Source organism: Berghia stephanieae, chromosome 5 (genome assembly GCF_034508935.2).
Source record: "Berghia stephanieae isolate SIO BIC M18660-M18661 chromosome 5, UCSD_Bste_1.3, whole genome shotgun sequence".
Classification (NCBI taxonomy): domain Eukaryota; kingdom Metazoa; phylum Mollusca; class Gastropoda; order Nudibranchia; family Aeolidiidae; genus Berghia; species Berghia stephanieae.
In genome coordinates, this window is record NC_088364.1 from 73,310,111 (window position 1) to 73,330,383 (window position 20,273).

At 38.9% G+C, this 20,273-nt stretch overlaps 1 protein-coding gene across 3 annotated transcripts in view; it reads right to left on the reverse strand.

The window, feature by feature from the left end:
- Positions 1-20,273, reverse strand: part of LOC144973588 (zinc metalloproteinase nas-6-like) — a 699,617-nt gene that overhangs the window by 67 nt on the left and 679,277 nt on the right. For 2 of the 3 annotated variants that reach the window (XR_013645586.1, XR_013645587.1), the window contains 9 exons: positions 19,090-19,195; positions 16,914-17,011; positions 15,496-15,616; positions 11,409-11,475; positions 9,427-9,630; positions 6,999-7,128; positions 5,606-5,752; positions 2,090-2,222; positions 1-186 (listed from right to left, as the gene is read on the reverse strand). The exon at positions 1-186 is cut by the window's left edge and continues 67 nt beyond it. Coding sequence is in view for 1 of the 3 variants with exons in the window: in XM_078916218.1 (XP_078772344.1) it covers positions 2,155-2,222; positions 5,606-5,752; positions 6,999-7,128; positions 9,427-9,630; positions 11,409-11,475; positions 15,496-15,616; positions 16,914-17,011; positions 19,090-19,195 (941 nt within the window). In the remaining 2 variants the exon portion in view is untranslated. Of the gene's footprint in view, positions 187-2,046; positions 2,223-5,605; positions 5,753-6,998; positions 7,129-9,426; positions 9,631-11,408; positions 11,476-15,495; positions 15,617-16,913; positions 17,012-19,089; positions 19,196-20,273 lie in introns of those variants that run through there. The other variant, XM_078916218.1, reaches the window with a different exon arrangement.

A 20,273-nucleotide genomic window follows, 5' to 3' on the forward strand; every position in this document is an offset into this window, starting at 1 on the left:
TAGATAAAACATATTTAAAGAATTATAAATGAAGCCACTATATTTAATTTATCCGAAAAGAACAACTTCGTAAATTAATTTTAACTTTTGCTGTTTCATCAAAACTGGCAACTGGTCTCATTTTGTGCTGGTATAGTTGAAGCCTTTTGCTGAAGCAACCATCGGTTTCACCTTTAACTTTCGTTTCTGTAATAAATTAAATAACAATGTGAAATTGAATGTAAGCTTCAATTTAATATACGAAAACAGATAAAATGGACGTTTAGGGTTTCCCCTTTATCAATAAAAGAGCATGAATGAAATACTATAGACGAATGAGATAACATCTAAACAACGCCACTACCACATTATCTCATTCGTCTGTACTGCTTAATTCATCCTGTTTTGTTGATAAAGGGGAAACCTGAAACGTCCATTTTATCTGTTTTTGTATTAAATTGAAGCTCACCATTTACATTACCCAGGTTCTGTCATAAAGGGTTTAAATGTAATGATGAATTGAATGATGGTGTTATTGATGGTATGTACTTAACTAAAGTAGTCACCAGTTCGGCCATTTTAATGTGCGTCTTTTAGAATTTGTGCTTTGAAATATTCGTTGTAAATATCCAAGATAAAGATCTGGAAAAGTGTGCATGTATTTGTTACGTGCGGCTATGTTGTCCAGTAGTATGACACTCGCCTTCGGATCGAAAGGTCCTGAGTTCGAGTCCCGCTATGAGCGGGCAATTAAGCTCTTTACTTACATTCTCTCATCGTACACCAGTGTAAAGTGAGTACCTGGCGGTTAACAGCATTCTCTATTCATGAATTATCCTTGATACTTGTGAATTATCTTGTATCACGATTTATTTGTTTATTTATCTATAATTTTATTTATTTATTCATGAATCATCATTGATTTTTCTGAATTATCTCGTATAACGATTTATTTATTTATCTATATGTTTATTTATTTATTCACGAATGATCACTGAAATTTCTGAGTTACCTTGTACATATAAGGATTTATTTATTTAATTATTAATTAATTAATTTATTTGTTTATTTATAAATCATTTGATTATTTATTTATTTGTTTATTTATAAATCATTTGATTATCTATTTGTTTATTTATAATCTGCCTCATGTATTCATTCTCCGTTTGACATGCAAGTCAATTAACCAGTTAACTGACGTATTATGGAAGACACGTATTTAGACACTGGAAAGATACTTCGCAAAGTCAAAGGTTTGAGAGTTTTTGCCAAGATGAGGGTCATTTAAATCGATTGATATTTGAAGGACGAGTTTTCTGACCAAATTTTCAATGCATAATTTTCCAGAGCACGACAGTTAATTGCGGCTATGTGGTCTAGTGGTATGACACTCGCTTTCAGATCGGTGAAGGTCCAGGGTTCGAGCCTCGAGCTCGGCGCATAGTTGAGTCCTTGGAGAAGGCTCTTTACTCACATTCTCTCACCGTACTCAGGTGTAAAATGAGTACCTGGCCGTTAACAGCGTTGTCTGTGTCCGAAAAATTGTAATATCGCCTAACAGGCGTCATGTCCCGTCCTACATGTTAAATGTTGCTGTTGACCAGGGACCCATTGTAAAGCGCTTTGAGCACATTTAGTGGATATTGCGCTATATAAAGCTCAATTCTTTTTATTTATTTTTTTTTAAACTTACTAGTGAATCTATTCGTTCTTTCAGTTATTTATAGCATCCTACCGCTATCCAATCAACACATCTGACAGGTCTTCCTAGTGAACCTATTCGTTCTTTCAGTTATTTATAGCATCCTACCGCTATCCAATCAACACATCTGACAGGTCTTCCTAGTGAATCTATTCGTTCTTTCAGTTATTTATAGCATCCTACCGCTATCCAATCAACACATTTGACAGGTCTTCCTAGTGAATCTATTCGTTCTTTCAGTTATTTATAGCATCCTACCGCTATCCAATCAACACATCTGACAGGTCTTCCTAGTGAATCTATTCGTTCTTTCAGTTATTTATAGCATCCTACCGCTATCCAATCAACACATTTGACAGGTCTTCCTAGTGAATCTATTCGTTCTTTCAGTTATTTATAGCATCCGACCGCTATCCAATCAAGAGATTTGACAGGTCTTCTCACAGTAGAACATCGACCACTGTCGGGCTCTTTTACAATAGCCGAGCCTCTTTTCTTTTTTCTTCAGCACAGTTCCTGGCGTAGTCTTTGCATTCATAGGCTGTGAAAGAAGTCATTGTTGTGTTAATCGTTTAAAAAAAATACTACCTGGGAATTATGTGGCTATGTGGTCTTGTGGTATGATACTTGCCATCGGATCAGAAGATCATGTGTTCGAGTCTTGCTTGACGCATCGTTGAGTCCTTGGAAAAGGCCCTTTACTCACATTCTCTCACCGTACTCAGATGTAAAATGAGTACCTGGTCGTTAACAGCGTTGTCTCTGTTAAAAAAAATTGTAATATCGCCTAACAGGCGTAATGTCTCGTCCTACATGTTAAGTGTTGCTATTGGTCAGGGAACCCATTGAAAGCGCTTTGAGCACGTTTAGAGGATATTGCGCTATATAAAAAACTGAACCCGAAATATTTGCGAGAAAATAAATGCTCTAAGGAAGAAATATCGATGGACGAGGTTTTGTGGCCAAAACTTGTAATACTTAATTTTTTTTTTCGTAGTGCGACAGAATCTGCATTGAGCACTTACACTTTGGGATGTCTGGTGTTGGCGATCTTACCTTACCTTTCCGGGGTTCCTTCTCATAGAGGTTGGATGCCATGGTCTTCCGCAATTCTCTGTCTAGCGCCATCTCTGAGTAGTCGTTCATCATGCTCCCAGTCATTTCTTTTATATTTCTACATCACTGTGGTCAGATGTTGGTGCGTAGACTTGTATCAAGACTGTGTTAAAAGGATCTCCTTGTAACTGGCACATTATTATTCTCTCATTTACTGTCCAATATCCCATCTTAGATTTTGCAATTATATTTCTCATAATAATACTAACACCGTTTTCGTTATTAATCCCTCCTGAAAATATCGTTGTGTGTTCTTATTTCTTTACAATTCCATTGTCTTTCCATCTGATTTCTGATATACCAATCACGTCTCATTTCATATCCTTCATCTCAGGTTGTCTAACTTTCGTAATTGAAAGAGTGTACTCACATTCCACATTCCTATTGTCAAAGGGGCTTTTCTTATTTTTAACTTTAAGGGTTTTCCATCAGCCTACAACCCTCCTACTGGCTTTAAGCTGTGGGCGTCATTAGTTGCATCCATATTGATTGTACGAAGTCCCTCTTCCCTGTCAATATTTACAGCTGGATACTTCGTTGCAGGGGGTCCAACGTCACCAACATAGCGTTTGTTTTGTTTCGTGTTAACCATAGTTGACAATGAAACTACGTGGTAGGGGTTCTGTCCTTTCCAAGTCAGCTGCCCTCAGTCTTCTTTAACGACACACATCTGCTGTTTATCCTTCGAGTCCATGCCCATGCTCTCTGCCGACCCAGTCTTTGTGCATTGAAGGAACAGACGATCCCACATACAAACAGAGTTCGTATGTTCCCTCACATCGTTTAGCAGGTCAGTCAAAACCGTTTCCCGGGGTGTGGTCACTGCATGTACAGCAGTTACGTGGAACCATATTATGTGAGCTGGATGCCTGAATGGGGACCAAATAAAATTCTCAGCTACTCCTCGAGAAGCGTGACTGCCTTTCTCTTCTGACATCCTACACATGTGGTGGGCATTAGTGCCGCACGGGTTTTGGTTATCGAGAACAGTAACACCAGGAATATAGCTCAACCAGGAACTAGTACCAGGAACCTCCACCAGGAACAAGTTCCTGGTCATGTTACTGTTACTGTGTGTGTGTGTGTGTGTGTGTGTGTGTGTGTATGTGTGTGTGTATGTGTGTGTAGAGAGAGAGAGAGAGAGAGAGAGAGAGAGAGAGAGAGAGAGAGAGAGAGAGAGAGAGAGGAGAGAGAGAGAGAGAGAGCGCAAACCAGCCTACGTCCCTCCCTCCAGTCTGAACATCTCGTCTGTCTGTGGTTGGTACCATAAACACGAGTACGCAACCTCTCGTCTGTCTGTGGTTGGTACCACAAACACGAGTACGAACGTCGTACCCGTGTCATTTATGCGCCGTACTACTTAGGACATGACTGATACGAAACTCTCTTCGACCGGAACAATCGCACCAGGAACAGGTTCCGTACCAGGAACAACGCCACCAGGAACACAATCGTACCAGGAACATGAAAATGTTCCGAATGCCCGCCGCTAGTGGGCATAACGTATCGTAATATCGATATATCAATATAAACGACCCTATCAAATGATGGTCGGTTCCACATGGGCAATAAGGGGTTGTTCCAATACCTAGCTTTGTAAACATATGTCCTCTTAGTCTATTGTGTCCTGTTCGGAGGCGGAATAGGGTGACTTGGCTACTTCGCTGAATGGCATGGATTGGATCCTGCTTGTTGTGTTCCAGGTGTGTGTCATTCCTTTCTTTGTCTAAAACCAAAATCTTGGTTACCCCACCCTGCAAAATTTCTGGCTACGCTCTGACTACTACTACGACTACCATTAGTCGTGCGGCGATGTGTTATTGTGGTATGACACTCGCCTTTGGACCGGAAGGTTTATAATTCGACTCCCGCTCTCAGCAGCGCACAATTGAGCCCCTGAATAAAGCTCTTTACTTATGTGTGAAATGAGTGTCTGACCATCAACAGCGTTGTCTCTATCGGGAGAAAATGCATTATTGCCTGTCAGGCGTCAATCTTATTTCACGTGTTAAGTGTTTCTTTCTGTCGGCTAGAGACCCCTTGTAAAACGTTTTGAGCTCATTTAGTGGAAATTAATCTATATAAAGGCCCAAGGATTTTACAAGTTGCCGTCACTTACTAGTGCCTAGCGGTACCAACTCTTTTTTTAAAATTTTATTTGTTAAGGGTTTTACGGCGCTCGCACCACCTCTTCTCGTTGTCGATCAATTACCGGTAATACTTGGCCAGTATCGCTGTTCTCGAGACCGGTACCGGTACTGGTAATTCTCGATAATAATTCTCATTGCCGATGATTTGATATCGACAATGCAGAATGCAGAGTTTGGAGAGCTTTGTTGTTTTTTTGTTTGTTTTTGTTTATATATATATATATATATATATATATATATATATTTTATATATATATATATATATATATATATATATATATATTTATTTTTCAGTTTTAATTATTTTGTTCTCTTTTAAATCAATGTTTCCACTTAATTTTTGTTAATGTCATATATTGTTTATTTTTCCATTACGATAATGTGCACATACTGCAGAATAGTCGGTGTGTCTTTTTTACGAAACCCCCCGACGAATCCCAACAAAGTTATGGGAAGTAGGTAGCAGTGGGGAGTGAACCTGGAACTCAGGGAAGTGTACACCATTGGGGAGTGAACCTGGGACTGGGTTTCGGCGGGTTTCGTAAAAAAGACACACCCCAGAATAGTGGAGTGTCGGAGTATCGAGACTGGACTGCTTAGTGTCGATACATTATCGGTAAGGCTGTTACCGGCGGTACCGCTCGGCACTACCACTTACTGTAATCAAGACTTCCCAGTTCTTTTTTGTCCTTTTCAAAGCAATACTCTACAGGATGTTGTCTGGACGTCCCCGGACACCAGCACTTGCAGTCCTTTCCAACAAAGCCCCATGTTCCGCAGTCGGATTCTTTAAGGTCACAAGAATCTGTTGGAACAGGAATGATCAAATAAATTTGAAAGAATTGTTGAACAAATTACTTTCTGCTAGTGTTGTGATCATGTGAATGACACCAGCCAAATTATGGAAAGAGAAAAAAGCAGTCCATTAGAATCATAAGATAAGACCTATGGAGCCGGGGTTTATCCCGGTGTCCATGGCGTGAATCCAGCAATTAACATTACTAGCTATCCTTTAGATATGACGTTATTCTATCGCAACGTTCTTTCTGCCCGATCCAGTAGACCCAGCGACCCACTACTGGGTGGACACGGGGATCGGTATGAAATCTCGGCTTCTTCTAGGATCGATCTCGGAATGGAAGCTTTAATTTAATTCACGAATACAGACGTTGTGGTGTAAATGATCAAAAGAAATATACTTAAATATTAATAAGGTTAAACAAAGAAAAATCATTCTCCTCAATGAAAAGTAGAGAGCGGTAGGGGCTGCCTGAAGCCTAGGGCCGTGAAAATACTCATGAAAAGGTGGAAATGGAAAAGCTTCGGATGGGAACAGTATGGGCAATGGACTTTTCAGTTACAAACCCTTCGTCAGAAAAACAACAAACAACGGAAATTTGAAAACAAAGTAAACGAAATGTAGCAAAAATAATAGCGCCTATAGATAGTTCGAAGATGAGGTCACTCAGGTCTTTGTTATTGTTTTTTGCCATCCGCGTTTATGAGTAATGCTCACTGAACTGTATTAACCCGACTATAAACGTTCATGGATACACACAGTTTCGTGTGTTGGTCCGTTATACTTCCGGATGGCAATGTTATGAGCTTCTTAGCCAAGCGCATACTATCTATACGAATACAATACGCCCATTGTCTGTTCTGTTCCCATTCAGAGTCTTTCCACTTTCACCTTTTCGTTAGTATCTACTCAATGAATACACTTAGGAGACTTGCCAAGTACTACGAAAAATGCATAGAAATCCGTATTTTTGGCTCCAGCTGCAGAAATGCAATTGTCTCTTTGACTCAATAAATCTTGTTGAAAAAGAAAGTTTAGCTTCTTAGAACCATCTGTACTATTCAGGACTGGAGCATTTTTTTTTTTGGAACATGTTGAGAGCAAATTGTTTTTTTCTTAAGCTACTTAAAGTGACTTTTCTTTTTTTTTTCTCCTTGGAAACTACGAATTTTTAAATTTTTTTTCAAGTTGGCAGCTCTGACTTTGTCTAAAAGAATAGATTGGCCACACATGGATGGAGTGTACCACTCACCAGATACACAGTTGTACATGTTGTTGAGAGTCCTGATGTCGAGAAGGCTGAGACCTGGATTGGTTCCTATGACGTCTTGGTATTCACGATATATAGTTTCGATCGTGTTCTCGCCATTGCTAGAAAATGCCTGTAATATATGATGCATGATTTGAAAAGAGATATCGTAATGTGGAAAAACCCAAAACTTTTTGAGCAAATTTGTCATCATGCTAATTACAACAACAGCAACTTCTACTACTACTACTACTGTTACTACTACTACTACTACTACTACTACTACTACTACTACTACTACTACTACTACTACTACTACTACACTACTACTACTGCTACTACTATACTACTACTACTACTACTACTACTACTACTACTACTACTACTACTACTACTGCTGCTGCTGCTGCTACTACTACTACTACTACTACTACTACTACTACTACTACTACTACTACTACTACTACTACTACTACTGCTGCTGCTGATGCTACTACTACTACTACTACTACTACTACTACTACTACTTCTACTACTACTACTACTACTACTACTACTACTACTACTACTACTACTACTACTACAACGAGTATTACGACGGCTAATATTGTCACTTATAATGTTGTTTTGTGAGAAAAAATAGCCATGTATGAACTTCGTGAACTCTTAGCTGATAAAAAATTGCGTCATACAACAAGACGATGATCATCAAAAGGTAGTAGTAGATTGTGAGTTGAATTCAATAGCCCAACCATTGAAACCATCGCTCGGAGAAGGAGGCCTGTCGGCTTTACCGACTTCCAAGTTAAGAGCTAGGAAGTGACATCACTACCTTCAAACCCTATTAATTTACTAGGCATTTTTCGTCTGATCGCCTTAACGTATTGTTTTGGTCAGTATCAAGTTGTAGCATTCGTTAACTCAGATGCTGACACTGACCAAACAATTGGCCTCAACAGTCGTGACGTCACTTCCCTCGTAATGACGCATCCTAACTTAGTAACTGGTTCTAAACTATCGGAACGATGGCGAATGCCCTTATGAAATACATCCCCGGCGAGCATAAAAGTGTATCCAGAGGAGAAAAACATTATAAATGTAATCATGTTTTGACTTTTATACATTCTCATCACATGGCATGTGAAAAAGTTCTAGCCAGACTTAATAATAAAAAGTACCGATTTTCTTTGTTTAGAACCAAGCTGCTCGTTGCTGGGCGGACGTGACATCGGACTATTGAATCCTATTAAGTCAAGAGATAAATCTTATGTCCACAAAAGAAATCGTGTGTTGTATTCAACAGTTCAACCAATACTCTTCAACAGTCGTAACGTCACTTCCTACCTAATAACGAATGGTAACTTAGTAACACTGGCTCTAAACTATCGGAACAATGGCGGACGCCCGTTTGAAATAGTTCTCCGGCGAGCATAAAGGGTATCCAGAGGGGAAAAAACCCATCAATTTGATCATGTTTTGACTTTTACACATTCTGATCACAAGGCATATGAAAAGTTATAGCCAGTATGAAAAATAAAAAGTAATGATTTTCTTTGTTTAGAACCAAGATGGCCGCCGTTGCCGGGCGGCGTGATATCAGACTATTGAATCCAATTGGATCATTTTGTTCCTTGAGCATTTGCTAACGACAACTCAATAGGGAAGAAAAGTGTGATGTAAAAAAAAAAATTGGTTCCAATCCGACATGCAGTTGAAGTCCCAGGTTTGAGAGATTTTGCCAAGATGAGAGTCATTTAAATCGATCGATACTTGAAGGACGAGATTTCTGGCCAAATTTTTAAATACGTGTTTTTCCGGAGTACGGCAGTATAGGTGTGAGATGATCTATAATTTTTAAAAAATGAGCTTTTATATAGCGCAATATCCACTAAAATTTGCTCAAAAAGCTTTACAAGGGGTCTCTGGTCAACAGCAACATTTAACATGTAGGACGGGACATGACGCCTGTAAGGCGATATTACGATTTTTCGGACAAAGACAACGCTGTTAACGGCCAGGCACTCATTTTACACCTGAGTACGGTGAGAGAATGTGAGTAAAGAGCCTTTTCCTAGGACTCAACTATGCGCCGAGCGCGAGGCTCAAACCCAGGACCTTCCGATCCGAAAGCGAGTGTCATACCACTAGACCACATAGCCGCACATTCTTCTAGGGTCAGGCTATATAGAAGGAACGACATTGATGTCACATAGGTATTTTAAAAAATCATTTTAAACAGCCTGTTCTCGCTTATAATTCTATCAGACTATAAATGGAGGTTACACGCGGCTTTGTGCTTTGGGCTTGTTAAATCTGGCTGGTGGATAATGTGAGTATTTTATAAAAAAACTCATAACATCAATAAGTTAACGAAGACTACGATCTGGCTACTGTAAGTTTACGAAGGAGGGAAGGCTGTCGTAGAACTCACCTTTTTACCGTAGTGCATCACGCTGGTGAAGTCATAGGGGAGTTGGTAGCTGTCGATGTTTCGCCAGTCCTGCTTTCTAAAATTGTATTCCAAAGAGTCATGAATGCGATCATACCGTATGATGACGTAGTTGTCACGGTCTGGACGGGTCTGCTCGTGGTGCAATCCAAGGGCGTGAAGAAGCTCGTGGATGATTATTTGTTTCTGGAAAGTAGCAGTAGTAGTAGTAGTAGTAGTAGTAGTAGTAGTAGTAGTAGTAGTAGTAGTAGTAGTAGTAGTAGTAGTAGTAGTAGCAGTAGTAGTAGTAGTAGTAGTAGTAGTAGTAGGTAGTTAGTAGTAGAGTAGAGTAGTAGTATAGTAGTAGTAGTAGTAGTAGTAGTAGTATAGTAGTAGTAGTAGTAGTAGTAGTAGTAGTAGTAGCAGTATAGTAGTAGTAGTAGTAGTAGTAGTAGTAGTAGTAGTAGAGTAGTAGTTAGTAGTAGTAGTATGTAGTAGTAGTAGTAGTAGTAGTAGAGTAGTATAGTAGTAGTAGTAGTAGTAGTAGTAGTAGTAGTAGTAGTAGTAGTAGTATGTTAGAGTAGTATAGTAGAGTAGTGTAGTAGTAGTAGTAGCAGTAGTAGTAGTAGTAGTAGTAGTAGTAGTAGTGTAGTAGTAGTAGTAGTAGCAGTAGTATAGTAGTAGTAGTAGTAGCAGTAGTAGTAGTAGTAGCAGTAGCAGTAATAGTAGTAGTAGTAGTAGTAGCAGTAGTATAGTAGTAGTAGTAGTAGTAGTAGTAGTAGTAGTAGCAGTAGCAGTAATAGTAGTAGTAGTAGTAGTAGTAGTAGTAGTAGTAGTAGTAGTAGTAGTAGTAGTAGTAGTAGCAGTAGTAGTAGCAGTAGCAGTAATAGTAGTAGTAGTAGTAGTAGTAGTAGTAGTAGTAGTAGTAGTAGTAGTAGTAGTAGTAGTAGTAGCAGTAGTGTAGTAGTAGTAGTAGTAGTGTAGTAGTAGTAGGTAGTAGTAGTAGTAGTAGTAGTAGTAGTAGTAGTAGTAGTAGTAGTAGTAGTAGTAGTAGTAGTAGTAGTAGCAGTAGTAGGTAGTAGCAGTAGTAGTAGTAGAGTAGTAGTAGTAGTAGTAGTATAGTAGTATAGTAGTAGTAGTAGTAGTAGTAGCAGTAGTAGTAGTAGCAGTAGCAGTAATAGTATTAGTAGTAGTAGTAGTAGTAGTAGTAGTAGTAGTAGTAGTAGTAGTAGTAGTAGTAGTAGTAGTAGTAGTAGTAGTAGTAGTAGTAGTAGTAGTTGCTGTTGTTGCAAATATATATAATAAAAATAAAAAATAAATAAATAAAATAATAAAATTCCCTTTATTCATCCCATAGGAGAATTTTTTCTCTAGGGTCTATTCCAAGGGGAGACTGGAATAACCCAGGCGTCAGCCACAGTGCAACGCTGCAAATTGAGATAGGGCAAGGTGACTTATTCAAGACCACACAACGCAGCGGCGGGTGATCGAACTCGGTAACTTCCGTGTACGAAGCAAAGACCGTACCGCTGAGCCACGCTGCCTGCTTGAAGCTCGAAGCCAAAAATAACGTTAAGTATTGAAATGTAAGCTTCAATTTATAAAATGAAGACAGATACTGTGGACGTTTCGGGTTACCCCTTTATCAACAAAACACGATGACTGAAACACTAAAGACGAATGAGATACGTGTGAATGTCCAAGTTAAGATAGTATCTAGAAGGCTCTTTACTCACATTCTCTCACTGTACTCAGGTGTAAAAAGAGTACATGACCGTTAACAGCGTTGTCTCTGTCCGAAAAACATTGTAACATCGCCGAACAGGCGCTATGTCCCGTCCTACATGTTATATGTTGCTGTTGGCCAGGGACTCCTTGTAAAGCTCTTTGAGAACATTTAGTGGATTTTGCTCTATATAAAAGCTCAAATTTTTAAAATAGCTATGAAATACTACTATGTAAATAATTCGACATAGAAGACTTACGTATCTACATCCCGTGCTTAGTCCAAGCTCCTGAGGTCCTCCAACCATCCCAAGACGAGAATAGCACCTGCAAGATATGTAAAATAATGGACAAAAATGACGACCAGTTGCGTGTAAACATCACATCGATCTATATTCAAGTGTCAACCCCTTCCCCCCCCCCCCCATACCCACCCACACACAACCAGCAAACTTGAAATTTTAAATAGCGCAATATCCATTGAACGTGCTCAAAGCGCTTTACAAGAGATCCCCATGCAACAGCAAAGCATTTAACACGTAGAACGAGACGTGACGTGTTTTAGGCGATATGTCATCTTTTTTTTACGATAGAGACAACGCTGTTAACGGCCAGGTACTCATTTTACAAATGCGTATGGCAAGGGAATGTGAATAAAGAGCCTTTCACAGGGACTCGAACCCTGGGCCTTCCGATTTGAAGGTGGAGTATCATACCACTAGAGAGTCCCGCTGAAGGGAATAACTGGCTGGCAACAACATTGTATCAACCTAAAACATATTCTAGCCTAAAGGGAGTTAACTGATGTCCTACATTTCTGTTCCCGTAAGGTCCCGGGTTTGAGCGTAGCCATCTTGAACTTATAGATAGTGTGCGCTTGGCTAAGAAGCTCACAACATTGCCATCCGGAAGTATAACGAACCACCACACAAAACTGTCTGTAATCTTGAACGTTTATAGTCTGGTTAATACTCACAAACGCGGATGGCAAAAAGCAATAACAAAGACCTGAGTGACGTCAACTTCATACTTTCTATAGCCTGGCACTAACCAAAAAAATGTCGCCAAAGTCTTTGGCCACAAAAGAAAACAAATCGTGAGTTGTATACAATTGAGAGTATGCGCTTGGCTAAGAAGCTCATAACATTGCCATCCGGAAGTATAACGGCCAACACACAAAACTGTGTGTATCCATGAGCGTTTATAGTCGGGTTAATACAGTTCAGTGAGCATTACTCATGAACGCGGATGGCAAAAAACAATAACAAAGGCCCGAGTGACGTCATCTTCGAACTATCTATAGATAGAATGCGCTTGGCCAAGGAGTTCACAACATTGCCATCCGGAAGTATAACGGACCAACACACAAACTCTGTGTAACCATGAACTTTTATAGTCTGGTTAATACAGTTTAGTGAGAACAACTCACAAACGCGGATGGCAAAAACAATAACAAAGGCCCGAGTGACGTCATCTTCGAACTATCTATAGCCTGCACTGACCAAAAAAATGACACCAAAAGTCTTTGGCCACAAAAGAAAACAAATCGTGAGTTGTATTCAATAGTTCAACCAATAGATAGTTCGAAGATGACGTCACTCGGGTCTTTGTTATTGTTTTTTGCCATCCGCGTTTATGAGTAATGCTCACTGAAGTGTATTAACCTGGCTATAAACGTTCATGGATACACACAGTTTTGTGTGTTGGTCCGTTATACTTCCGGATGGCAATGTTATGAGCTTCTTAGCCAAGCGCATACTATCTATAAAATAACTTGTTTCCATGAGCACTACTAACAACTCACTAGACGGTGCAAAAACCAAATAATGACGTCAAAATGCCAGTCCTTTTGGATTTCAGTGTCAGGCTATAACATAACGATGGCTACGGTTTGAGCTGCCTGCTTTAGACAGTCGTTGTTTTTCCTTGGGCAAGATTACTAACTCCAAATTTGCTCACTTTGGACAACATGGGTGATTCTTGTTGAAATCAGACGTAGTTTGACTGATCATCTATATTCTCTCATAGATATTCCTGCCCACGGCATTTAGGACGAAATTTTCAAAATATTATTTGCTTTATGAAATCATGAAGACCTAAATATATTCTATAACACTTGTTTAACCTGGGGGACCCGATAGCTCAGTTGGTAGAGCACTCACTTCACACGCAAATGGACCGAGATCGATCCCGGGTGCAATCGATATTTTTTCTGACCTCCCCTGTCCACCCAGCAGTAAATGGGTAGCTGAGTCTGTTAGATTCGGTGGAAAGTATTTTGATTTGTGATAGACTAGAGTCATATCCAAAGGGTAGCAAGCAATTGCTATTGTCCGCTTCACGCTATAGAAATCGGGATAAAACCTGTCATTTCCTTGTTGAATTTAAACTCTTGTCTCATTAAAGTTAATTTCACTAGTGGATAACCTGCATTGATTTGTATTGTGTGTGTGGGGGGGGGGGGGGGGGGTGAGCGCGGCGTTGAAGATAAAGACTATTACGAACAGGCACTCATCTAAAAATGACGTAATATAATCTCCCTTCATCTGCCATTATTGTTAAATGTCCTAATATGATTTTTATTCAATAATTCATGTTAACAGCTATTTTTCATCTCTCTATGAATATGTACATTTTGGTAACTGTGTGGGGCGTTGTGAGGGAATGTGTGTGCACGCGCTTGTATAAATGCGTGTGTGTGGAAAATGTTTATAATGATGTTTTACAATTTTGTGCGCCTAAAGCTGTCAACGGGATTATTATTATTATTATTATTATTATTATTATTATTATTATTATTATTATTATTATTATTATTATTATTATTATTATTATTACTATTATTATTATTAGTATTATTATCTATTTTGATTGTCATAGTTCTGTATCGTGGACATTAACATAGATCTGTTCGATAACTTTGAGCCATCAAAACTAAAAATCGGTTAAATGATAAAGTCTGTAGTTGCGTACAATAGAATCAATAGTCTGATGTCACTTCCGCTTCGCAACCAGCAGCTTGGTTCTAAACAAAGAAAATTGTTACTTTTTATTCTTCTTGCTGGCTAGAATTTTCATATGTCATGTGATCCGAATGTATAAAAGTCAAAACATAATCAGATTTATAATGTTTTCTCTTCTGGATACACTTTTATGCTCGTCGGAGAAGTATTTCATAAGGGTGGTGATGGAGATAATGGTGTCCGTTTAGAACCAGTCACTATGCGTCGTTACTAGGGAAGTGACGTCACGACTGTTGAACCCTATTGAATCTGACAACAAGGTGTCCAAGTGGCCGATCCCTATCTATACTCTCTCGGATTTTATAAATAAAGATTTAAGTCAACGGGTGATAAAATTACTTATTATTTAGAAATATTTTGCTATGTGCGGCTATGTGGTCTAGTGGTATGACACTCGCTTTCGGATCGGAAGGTCCTGGGTTCGAGCCTCGCGCTAGGCGCATAGTTGAGTCCTTGGAAAAGGCTCTTTACTCACATTCTCTCACCGTCCTCAGGTGTAAAATGAGTACCTGGCCGTTAACAGCGTTGTCTTTGTCCGAAAAATTGTAATATCGCCTATTTGGCGGCATGTCCTGTACTACATGTTATATGTTGCTGTTGACCAGGGACCCCTTGTAAAGCGCGTTGAGCACATTTAGTGGATATTGCGCTATATAAAGCTCGATAAGTTAGTCGCATGTCAACTGAAAAAAAAATAGTTGTATAATTTTTAGCCTTTGTTTTGTTTGTTTTAAAGTGTTTTACAGCGCTTGCAACACATTAAGGTCATATCAGCGCCAGTAAAAAGGAAGAAAATGGGATAGTAAAAGTTCTGGAATTACACTTAAAGCATAAACGAAAAGGTAAGACAAATGGGAATTGGTTCAAATAGGAAACAGATGCAGATTCCAAGAGAACACTATCAAAACACTTAGTTCGAGATCACCTAAAAGTCTCATCCAGACACAAGCACAGGTCCCCACTAAGAGCAATACACTCACATGTATACAAATCATATATTATAATAATACGTAAACAAAACATAATACAGCGCATAGCAGAGAGATGATCTACGAGGAAATAAATATTATCTCCCAAAACTAACAATACATTTGACTGTTTCCCCTCTTAGCCAGGGAAATAAACCAAGTAATCTCATTCCAAGACAAAGACAAAAATCATGTTGGAAAACAGGGGGATAGAAGACACAATAAGTGCCTCCCTGCCCACATTGGGAGGTAAGGAACCCCACCCAGAATTTTTAGATTTGCCAGTAATTCTGTGCTGATTGACAAACATTTAACATGGGCTGTATGGAACAATTTTGAATATAGATTTGATTTACCCGCCATATCCTTGTTGAATCTGAACTCTGTTTTCAGCTGTGCTTGTCTCGTTAAATTGAATACATGTGTAGTGAGATATCTCTTGCGTTGCCTTTTTCATTTCATATAGGTCTCTGGTGCCTGCGTAAGAAAGTAGAAAGTGTAGCACACTTTATAAAACTGACACCGGCGTCTCTCTCTCTCTCTCTCTCTCTCTCTCTCTCTCTCTCTCTCTCTCTCTCTCTCTCTCTCTTCTCTTCTCTCTCTCTCTCTCTCTCTCTCTCTCTCTCTCTCTCTCTCTCCCCTTCTTCCTCTTTTTTTTTCTCTATCGTCTTTCTCATATTATCTCTCTCCCTCCCTTTTACCCTCTCCCTCTCCATATATCCATCTATCTATCTATCTATCTATCTATCTATCTATCTATCTATCTATCTATCTATCTATCTATCTATCTATCTATCTATCTATTTATCTATCGAGCTATCTATCTATCTATTCATCCTTGTATACTTCCTTATCTCTTTCCTTTTCTATCTACTATAACATATATATATATATATATATATATATATATATATATATATATATATATATATATATATATCCATCCATCAATCAATCTATCTAGCTAGCTATCATCAATCTATCAATCTCTCTCTCTCTCTCTCTCTCTCTCTCTCTCTCTCTCTCTCTCTCTCTCTCTCTCTCTCTCTCTCTATATATATATATATATATATATATATATATATATATACATATATATATATTTATATATATATATATATATATATATATATATATATATATCAATCTTTCAATCTATCTATCTATCTAGTTATCTGCCAATTTACCTATCTATCTCTCTATCAACAGATCAATCTTCTAGCTCGCTACCTCTTTGTCTATTTCATTTCATATGTTTAACTCTCTCTCTCTCTCTCTCTCTCTCTCTCTCTCTCTCTCTCTCTCTCTCTCAATGGAGCAAGGGGGTGGCAAACAATATCGTTACTTCTAACTCTCGACAAAAACAGATTAACGTCACTGGCAGAGCAAAGCGGTCGAAACTGTGAAGTTGGATGACGTTAAGTCAAGACAAATCAATAATATTATAAGAAAAATAGTATTCCTTCAGAGCCATACGGCCCATGGAGCCGGAGGTTATCCCGGTTTCTGTAGCGTGAAATAGACTATAGCATTAGCTTGATAACCTTTGTGATAAGACGATAGTCAATCGTGAAGTACTTTCCGCCAGGTCTTACAGACCCATTTACCCATTCACTACTGTATAGACAAAAGGGGAAGGGCGGGGGGGGGGGGGTGGTAAGAAAAAATATCGACTGCACCCGGGATTGATCATGATCCCCTTGCGTGTGAGGCGAGTACTCTACCAACTGAACTAATGGGGATCCCCCCCCCCCCCTATTACAAGAATACCTACCAAATACTTTCTCTTCAACCTCAAAATTGAGTGTGCTGTTTGTCCATCTCTTCGTTGATTTGGTAGGTTTGATGGCTGTAGTTCTCTTTTGGCGATCCCTGTACAATTGAAACAACAAATAATATATAAGATTTATATTGTAAATGTTGCTGTTCGAAGCTCTAAGAAATAAATAATAACGTGAAGTTGAATGTAAACTTCAATTTAATTACAAAAACAGATCAAATGAACGTTTCGGGTTTCCCCTTTATCAACACCACAGATGAATGAGATGATGTGGTAGTGGCGTAGTAATTAAATTGAAGCTTACATTCAACTTCACGTTATTATTTATTATAAGATTTATAGAGCATCAATCTCCACCGAACATGTTCACTGGCGCTTTGCACGATTTAGTTGAAATGATTATGTGAAATATATTACATTTTACAATCGTAAGAAAAAAGGAAAAACAATTAAGATTTTATATAGAGCAATATCCACTAAACGTGCTCAAAGCGCTTTACAAGGGGTCGTAGCCAACAGCAACGCTTAACTCACTCAACCCTAATACCGACTATATCCGTAGTTTACCCGGGTTACTTTTACCCCATGCCTATTCATTACATTTTACATTGACAAATTATAGGCGTAGTATCAAAGTTAATGTTTTTAGTTTTTAGATATAAATGGTAGTTGAATATAACTATCTGTGTACATACTTACTTACTTAGGCCGCCCCTTGGGGAGCCCAACATGAGCCACAAGACTTCGCCATTCTGTCCTGTCCTCCATAAGCGTACGCAGCTCCCGGGTGTTGTCCATTCTTGTGTCATCTAGCAGACAGTCAATGTAGGTTTTATTCTGCCTGCCTCTGCTTCTGGTTCGCTCAGGTGGTTCCCATAGAACAAGACTGCTTGCAATCTCCTCTATGTACATGCTCATTTTTAATACATTTTTTTCAATTTTGGATAGTAACAAAAATCTCTAGGATTGAGTGAGTTAACATGGAGAACGAGACATGACGCCTGTTAGTTTTTTCGGACAGAGACAACGCTGTTAATGAACAGGTACTCATTTTACACATCAGTACGGTGAGAGAATGTGAATAAAGAGTCTTTTCCAAGGAGTCAACTATGCGCCGAGCGAGGCTCGAACCCAGGTCCTTCCGATCCGAAAGTGAGTGTCATACCACAAGACCACAATTTTGAGATCACGCTATTTTCTTTATTCTGAACATTTCCTGAAAGAGAACGCCCCGAGACTCTTTACTGCCATTATGAACGAGAACCCATGTGAAGAATATAAAATGGCTATCAAGAAACCTCTGTGGAATAATGGTAGCACATCTGACCAAAAGTGCGGCTATGCGGTCTAGTGGTATGAAACTCGCTTTCGGATCGGAAGGTCCTGGGTTCGAGCCTCGCTCGGCGCATAGTTGAGTCCTTGGAGAAGGCTCTTTACTCACATTCTCTCACCGTACTCAGGTGTAAAATGAGTACCTGGCCGTTAACAGCGTTGTCTCTGTTCCAAAAATTTGTAATATCGCCTGACAGGCATCATGACTCGTTCTACATGTTATGTGTTGCTGTTGGCAGGGACCCCTTGTAAAGCGCTTTGAGCACGTATAGTGGATATTGCGCTATATAAAAGCTCAAGTTTTTTATTTTTATTTTTATTTTTTTTTTAATCAGGAGATCTGCGGTTCGATACCCAGTCGAGGGAGGCTGATTTTTCTCGTATATTTTTGCTTTGACTGACCTCGACGTGTACTTATAGTAAGGTCTGAAAACCCTAGTGTTAAGGGCCCATTGTTGTAAGGGGGATACTCTCAAACCAACTCTAAATACATTCCATTATAACAATGTTAAATGAAGCCCATAATTAGATTCAATAGTCTGATGTCACGTCGCCCAGCAACGGCGAGCAGCGTGTTTCTAAACAATGTAAATCGGTACTTTTTATTCTTCATGCTGGCTAGAAGTTTTCATATGTCTTGTGATGAGAATGTATACAATGTATACTTCGCAAAGTCCCAGGTTTGAGAGGTTTTTTGCCAAGCTGAGGATCATTTAAAGCGATCGATACTTGAAGGACGAGTTTTCTGGCCAAATTTTAAAATATGGGTTTGTCCAGAGTAAGGCAGTATACCTACAAGATATCTAAAGTATTACAAAACCATGACGAGAAAACTCACATGTGTTCCATTTCCAATAACTCATCCATTGTAAACACCATGTCTAATTCTTTCCTTATAAGATGCGTGTGTTCGGAGAAATAGAATGGGTTGGAGCTCCCCTCGGCTGGATGAAATGAACGATAAATAAATAAAAACAACAATCATTCCAACTACTATCGATGTTATGAAGTTGACGTCACTCAGGTCTTTGTTATTGTTTTTTTTTTTGCCATCCATGTTTATGAGTAATTCTCACTAAACTGTATTAACCAGACTATAGATAGAATGCGCTTGGCCAAGGAGTTCACAACATTGCCATCCGGAAGTATAACGGACCAACACACAAACTCTGTGTAACCATGAACTTTTATAGTCTGGTTAATACAGTTTAGTGAGACCAATTCACAAACGCGGATGACAAAGACAAGAACAAAGGCCCGAGTGACGTCATCTTCGAACTATCTATAAACGTTCAAGAAGCACACAACATTACCATCCGGAAGTATAACGGTCCAACACTCAAAACTATATGTAACCTTAAACGTTTCTAGTCTGTTTGATACAGTTTAGTGAGAATTACTTATAATCGCGGATGGCAAAAAACAATATCAAAGACCTGAATGACGTCAACTTCATTCTATCTATAGATTAAGCTAGATATAAAAAAGATCAACCCACAACACACCATCATCATGAAATAGGGCAGAGAACTCGTGACATCACATCTCCTACTCTTCCGGTTCCAAACTCCTTGGAATGGGTATGTATAGATTTGTGTCTTGGTGTGATGCCCACCACCTAGAGCTTAACATAAGCAAGACAAAGGAGCTAGTGATTGACTTTAGGAGAGTGAAGGAACCGATAGAACCGTTAAAATTAAAGGACCAATTCGTCCAGCGAGTTCCTCACTACAAATACCTTGGTGTAACGATTGATGACAGGCTCAAGTGGGATGAACACTTGAAAATAATTAGGCATAAGATGTGCAGACGTACATATTTTTTATCAAAACTCTCTCAGTTTAGAATAGATAAAACCCTCTGCACATTATTTTATAGAGCAGTAATCGAAAGTGTTTTGTCATTTTGTATAACAGCTTGGGGAGGCAATTGCTTAGCAGTGGAAAGGAACAAAATAAATTCAAATATTAAAAAATCCATTAAACGCTATATAAATGATGTTGACGATGTAGATCTTTTATA